Source organism: Vombatus ursinus, unplaced genomic scaffold (genome assembly GCF_900497805.2).
Source record: "Vombatus ursinus unplaced genomic scaffold, bare-nosed wombat genome assembly UNPS02009770.1, whole genome shotgun sequence".
NCBI classification, from domain to species: Eukaryota; Metazoa; Chordata; class Mammalia; order Diprotodontia; family Vombatidae; genus Vombatus; species Vombatus ursinus.
The window spans coordinates 16,197,507-16,204,683 of record NW_020949548.1 but is presented as its reverse complement, the minus strand read 5'-3'; the positions used below and the strand labels follow the sequence as shown (position 1 = coordinate 16,204,683).

Below are 7,177 nucleotides of genomic sequence, written 5' to 3'. Positions count from 1 at the left end.
GATAGATAGATAGATAGATAGATAGATAGATAGATAGATGGATGGATAGATGAATAATAGATATAATCTCCCCAACTAGACTTTAAACCTCTTGAGAGAAAGGACTAGGTTTTCTTACTCTTTGGATATGCCTCTTTTCCCATCCTAGAGAATGACTCAATGTTTCCAGTGTCATAAACACTTAATATGTTCATTGTATGTTGTTGCTGAATTGATAAGATCACCAGTTGCTCACCAGAGTTATAGGACAGGATATGGAGCTCCCGCCCCTAACCATACTCAGGAAGTCCTTCTTGATCCATCATGATTATTTCCAGCTTCTTCTCCCACTTCCTCAATAACCAGGGAGACTCCCTCTGTGTCCCTTCTTTCTGTAGACATGCTCACCTGGTCTCGGGTGTAGGGTGTGTCCACTCTCTGCTTATCAGCACAGGCTTCTAGGAGTATGCGCATGGCGTTCAGCTGCAGGAGCATCTCACAGGCCATAGTGTCAAAGAAAGTGATGTTGGCAAGGGCTGCAGAAGCCAATAGGAAGACTTCACCAGATGAGGCCTCTTGGCACAGTTCTAGGGGTAGAGATAGAGCCTGGATTAGAGAGGGAGACATCACCCCCTCCAGGCTGATTCCAAAGAAGTCCCTCTAGTGCTGTGGGAGGAAGTACTTACAGGAGACTACAACTCAAACAGAACCAGCACATGGCCAGAAAGTCCCACGTCCAGGACTTGAAGGACCCTATCCGCCATTCTGCCTGGTATACCTCCCTCCATCTAGACACAAATCACCTGCTGTCACTTGCAGGCACTGGGCGGCCAGACTGGCTCATGCGATAGCATAAAAGAGGTTTCCTGGTTGAGGCAGGAATGACCTTTCTTTCAAGGTCTCCTTGTTGCTAGTATCTCATATCTGCTATCCTGTTTGCCATGTATTCTACCCTCTGCCTTATATCCATCTCCAAGGTCTATGTATCCTCTGGCTCCAGATCGCCTTTTGACTGTTGGTTTCTGACGTGGTTCCAACTTAAGCACAGCATTTCCAGAGACTCCTTGGGTTTAGCTCACCTGGAATAGTATATACTAATGGGGTCACAAAAGTAACAAATAAACATGTTCAAATAGAAGCAACTGAACAGGGTAGAAGCTACCACCATCTGTGCCTTGATGTCCCTAAATTCCCCAACATGGTTAGGGCTTTGGAGCCTCTTCTCCTCCATGATTCTTAATTTTTATTCTAAGGGTTAGTCCCTACTCTCCTCTTTGCTCCACTACCCCCAGGTCCACCATGATGGTGAGAATATTCTGGGCATTGTGGCACAAAGAAAAAAGACCTGAATTCTTTCTGTGTTTGCGTGTTTTTGGAGGTAATTGAGGGTAAGTGACTTGCCCAGGGTCACACAGCTAGTAAGTATCTGAGGTTGAATTTGAACTCAGGTCCTCCTGACTTCAGGGCTGGTGCTTTATCCACCGCACCACTTAGCTACTCCAAGACCTGAATTCTGGTGTTAGATCTGCCATCAAATACCTCAGTGACCTTGAACAGGTTTCCCCCCCTCCCTCTGTGTGATTCAGTTTCCCCATTTGTAAAGGAAGGATTTGATCCAGATGGTTTCTAAGGGCTCTTCCAGCCCTGACATTCTCTGGGTTATCCTGATGCAGGAGTCCAGAGCTGGGCAAACTCTCCCTTAGTGACCATCCTGTTCCACTGCCCAGAGAAATCAAGAGTTTAGCCACCTCCGTTTGGCATGGAGGACGAGAGCTATGTGTCCACCCCCATGCTCTATGACAACCGCTTCTTCATGCTTGGCAAACCCATCCCCGCTCCCTTGACAACCTGACTGCTGCCGACGCAGCAATTATTAACACAGCCATATAAGTGCCTTTTAATTTTGGCCCTCGTTTATTTTAACTATGATCTGAGTCATTGAGCCATTTAATTTCACTGTGTGTTAAGAAGATTAAATACAGCAATCTGATGACTCACTTATAAATGTTTCAAAAGAAGAACAGAAAGAAAGAAAGAATGGAAAGAAATAAAGAGAGAGAAAAGGAAGAAAGAAAGAAAGAAAGAAAGAAAGAAAGAAAGAAAGAAAGAAAGAAAGAAAGAAAGAAAGAAAGAAAGAAAAAAAAGACTTGCACGCTCAACTTCTCCTGACTTTTTTTACTTCTTCCCCATCTCCCTGGTGCCCAGCTCCCCCAAGAAATATCCTGTCTACTGGGGTAGAATGCGTAATGCTGGTCTCTCAGGGGAGTTTCTGTCAAGAAGTCGGGGCTGGACAGACCCTGGGGACCAGGGGAGGGAAATGCAGGGAAAGGGTGACAGAGGAATGGGTAGACAAGTAGACCCATGTCTTGACCCAAGCATTTTTTCAACCTTGAACAAATGAGGAAGACTCCCATTTATTACCACCCAGGCCTGGTCTGTAAGAACCATAGCCTGTAGCAAAAGGAATCACTCAGACTAGTCTTAATCCTTCCCAGTTTCCTCAAGTCCATCAAATTCCAAGTCCTAGTTCAGTGACTCCCAATTTCTGAAGGGATATCTCAAAATTCTCTAAAATTATGATATACACATATATAAATTATATATGCACATATGTATATATATTTATATTATATTATATATGATATACACTTAGTGAAATACAAACTGGACTTATGATTTTATTGGCATTAGGAACTCTCAGATGAGGAAAAGCAGGTTGGCACCATTTTCACCTGGCAATTTATGGTCTTAGAGAGGTGGTGAGACCCCAGAGAGGTTAAGAGATTTACACAGAGTCACACAGCCAGGATATATCCTAAGCAGAATCTGAACTGAGGTCTCCCTAGCTTCCAGGCCTGCTCTTTACCTATTACCTCTTCATGTACATGTATGCATACATATACCTCACACGTCATTTTTGGGAGGCCAGGAGGGAGGAGAACTGGGGACAGGTGGCCAGACAGAGTAGAGATTGCCCAGAATTAGGAGGTAGAGAGCATGGATTTAAAGTCTAACCTTATATAAGATAGACTTCATGGGACAGAGGAAAGGGCTCCGGATTTGAGATTAGAGGGCATGGGGTTTGAATCCTGGATCTGCCACTTACTTATTGGGCTTACCTGAGGCATTGCCATCTGCTTTGTCGATGCATCCTAAAGACCATGAGACTTTTCCATCTGAACTAAAGGGGAAATTTTCCATACGTGTTGACTCCTTCTTTAGAAGGTAAGCTCCTTGAGGAGAAGGCCTTTCTTCCTTTTCTATTTGTATCCCTGGAGCTTAGCACCAGTGCTTTGTATATAATATCTACTAAATGCTTTATTCACCCATCCAACCATCCATTCATTCCTAGACTGACCTAACCTTTCTAGATCTCAGTTTCCTTATATAGAAAATGAGAGGTTTAGGTTAGATGCCTCTAAGGTCCTTTCTGGTCCCAAACCTATGGTCCTATGATTATTCCTAAGATATTTCCCCTCTCAGGGCCTTGGTTTCCTCAAGTATAAAATGAGGGTTTACACTAGACATCTCCAAAGTTCTTCTACCTCTAGGACCTATGAGTCCTCTCTAGCAAAGCTGAGATGCAGGCTTTAGTCCTGGCTTTGCCACTAACTTCATGTGTGACCTTGGTCAAGTCTCAGTCCTCCTTAGTGCTCAGTTTGAATGAGACAGTTCAAAATCCCTTCTGACTCTGACAGCTATATTCTGTTACTATGAAGTTGGAATCTTGACGATAAATAGACTTTGAGACCAAAAGAGACAACTATCTAACAGTGGGATGACAGGCTATAAGAGAGATGTTTGGAATCACCAAGGCCCTCCTAGTATCTCTTAAATAATATGACATGGTTGATCTCCTACACAGTCTCTCCATAAGACTGATCCTGAGGCTCCTCTGGCCCCCATTCCCGCTGATTCTCCCTGACATCAAACCGTGGTCACTCACTGATGAGAGCTGTCACAATCTCCTCCATGCTCTCCAGGAAGCTGCTGAGATGCTGGGTCACAGGCAGGTGCGGAGAGGTGATCTGGGCAACCACAGCAGCAGCCTCTGCTCGGGTGGCTTCTGAGTGGCTACTATCGGTCAAGATGTCAGCCAAACACAGAATGCCATCTACCTGGAGATGACAGAAGGTGTAGAAGTTCCACTGTGAAATTGGGCCTTAGAATATGGTGCTCTCCTTACCTTCCTCTCCCCACCCCTACCCCCCAGCAGAAGCAACTTGACAAGAGAGAATGTGTACCTTGGACAGAGGCATCAGCCCATCCCCAGACACAGCACTGGATTTTGAGTCAGAAGACCTCGGTTCCAGTCCTAAATCGCACACTTATTAAGTCACCTTGCACAGTCACCTTACCTTTCTGAGAGTTCCTTGGGATGTGGCTTCCAACCTCACCACATAACTGAAACTGCTAACTCCCAGGTTACCCATGATCTCTCTTTATAGCTAAATCCCATGGTCTTTGTTCAATCCTTATCCTCCTTCACCTCTCTGAAGTTTTTGGTATCACTGATCGACCCCTTTCCCTGGATATTCTCTCCTTCTTTGGATTCTGTGATGCTCCAATTTCCTGATTTTCTTCCTATCTGACTGATCCTTCTCACATTCCTTTGCTAGTTCTCTCTCTCTCTCTCTCTCTCTCTCTCTCTCACACACACACACACACACACACACACACACACACACACACACAGCTTTGTCCTAGACCTTCTTCCCTCTATAATCTCTATTCTCTCTCATTAACTTTATCCACTCCTATGTGTTCAATTAGCATTTATATGCAGATTACTCATAAATATATGTAGCCTCTCTCCTGACCTTCATTTTTTATCCCTAACTGCCTGCTGGACACTTCCACTTAGATATGCCCTTGGCATCTAAAAGTCAAGATATCCAAAACAGAACTTCTCTTCCCCATTAACTCTGCTGCCTTCAGATTTCTCTGTGTGTGTTGAGGACACCATCATCTTCCAGTTACCTGGGTTTATAACTTCAGGGTTATCCTTAACTCTTCTTTCTCTTTCCCCCAACCCCTCATATCCAAGTCTTATCAATTCTATCTCCACAATGTTTCCTGCATCTATCCCCTTTTCCACCCTCACATGACTTACTACCAATCTAGTTCATCAACACCTGCTTTATTGCAATAACCTCCTGGTCAGTATCCTTGCTTCAGCCTCTCCCCTTTTCAATCCCTAATCAATCTTCCACACAGCTAATAAAACAATGTGCCTAAAGCATAGGTCTGACCACATGTCACCTGAGATTCGAATCTTGGCTCTGACATTTCCAAGCAGAACATGACCTTGGGAAAATCCGTTTTCCCTCTGCATTTCCTCTACTCCGTAAAATTGGGGGGAGGTGTAGAGTAAATGCCATTTAAGGTCCTCCTTAGCTATAAATCCTGAGATGCTATAGGAATCAATGGTTCCCCAATCCCTGTATCAAACGTTTTGATTCCTCTAAGAGGCACTCCTTGTGTGGTAGAGAGAAGGTCAAAGCTGCAAAAGGGTCCTTGTGTTCCTAATCCAACATGACCTTGACCAAGCCCTTTCCCTCCTCTGAGTGTCAACTTCCTCCTCTAAAATGAGTAGGTTGTATTAGATCACGTTAGACATCGTCAGGCACTAGAGAATCAGTGAGATGTGATAGCAAGGGTGACGAATTTGGAATCAAAGGACCTGGGTTTAAATCTCTGCTCTTCCACTTAGTCTCTGCATGACTTTGGGCAAATCACTTGACCTCTCAGGGATGGTTTCCTCCTCTGTAAAAGGAAGGAATGACCTCAGTGGTTTCTAAGGTCACTTCCTGCTCTGACTCTACGACCCTGTAATCCTATGATGATAGCTAATCCAACTTCTCATTTAGCAGACCCTCGGAGAATTGGTGGTCCCTAAAGCTCCCTTCCAGATCTCAATCCAATGAACCTGTGATCTGTCAGTGACTCAGTACTCGGCAAACACTTGTTAAGTGCCTATTATGAGACAGGAATTGTGCTAAAGGCTGAGGATACAAAGAAAGACAAAAGTCTCTTTTTTCAGTAGCTCATCATCAAATCTGAAGATTCAAAAGTTTCAGAGTTAAGTTTATGTGATCATAAAGAAGTATTGTTGGGTTTTTTTCCATCTATTCCCAACGTCATTTGCAATAGAGGAAAAGGTAGAAAGGCTAGCTAAGGAACCCCAGCAAAGTAAAGCGTGGGGGGGAAGCATGGCCAGAGAGGCTGCCTTCTACCTCCAGTAGACCTGGGGTTGAAGGAAACCTTTCCCAAACTGACCTGGCTGGGAATAGTTGGTCTCCATTCCCACCTCAAGATCATCCCTTGCCCACATGAGCGTGATGCTATAAGATCAGTATCACGCAAGGAAAAGAGCAGTGATTTCGGAAACACTACCTGTGTGACCTTGGATGAGTCACAGCCTCCCTAGAACTCACTTTCCTCATATATAAATGTGAGGGTGATTTGAGAGTCTCTAAGTTTGCTACTAGCTTTAAATTCTCTGCTCACAGGCATCCTGACCCCTTCTCCATGGGGTCTTTTTTTCCTGCTTTATTAGAGTTATCTCTGCCCATTCCAGCATGGGAGCCAGGTGGGCGCTGATGGGGAACTGGTTGCGGGGCCACGTCTGACCCTGACATTCCATGGCAGCCCCTCCCCATCTTCATTTCCTGCCAGTCATCCTCAAGTGGCTCTTTAAAAGCTCCCACTGTTATTTATTAGAGTAGGGTTTCATGTCACCTCCGTTAATGTTCCAGGATGGATGTAAATTTTCTTGTTTGGTGAAGTGTTTGACAATGAGGGAATCAGAGAGACAGGCGAGACCGTCAGACCCTGGGGAGGCCAAAGGACGCCGCCTGGCATGAATCACGCTGATGGCTTCTTTGAGAAAGGACGTAAATGCCGCGCTGGGTCCCTGCACACTCTCAGGGCGGATGGCAGTATCACATGGGTGGCCTCTCATTTGCTCAGATCTCAGGTGGAGGGACGAAGAGACAGTCTGTGCCCGGCAACAGGAAACAAACTGGCTGAGAGCTTTGCGAGCCTTTCCAAATGAGCCGTCCCTGTTCCCTCCCGCCGAGTTCCACCTGCTCAGGGTCATGGGCTTAGACCCAGAAGGGGTTCTCGGGGTCACCTAGTCCAGTCCCCTCAGATGAGGAAACTGAGGCCCAGAGAGGTCATAATGGAGTTGGAGGGC

General features: G+C 45.3%; 1 protein-coding gene across 1 annotated transcript in view; it reads right to left on the bottom strand.

The window, feature by feature from the left end:
* The window catches only part of INSC (INSC spindle orientation adaptor protein), a 173,325-nt gene that overhangs the window by 53,666 nt on the left and 112,482 nt on the right, over positions 1-7,177 (bottom strand). Inside the window, exons 8-9 of the mRNA XM_027852570.1 lie at positions 3,926-4,097; positions 388-566 (exon numbers count right to left, since the gene is read on the bottom strand). Of these exons, the coding sequence (XP_027708371.1) occupies positions 388-566; positions 3,926-4,097 (351 nt within the window). The remainder of the gene's footprint in view (positions 1-387; positions 567-3,925; positions 4,098-7,177) is intronic.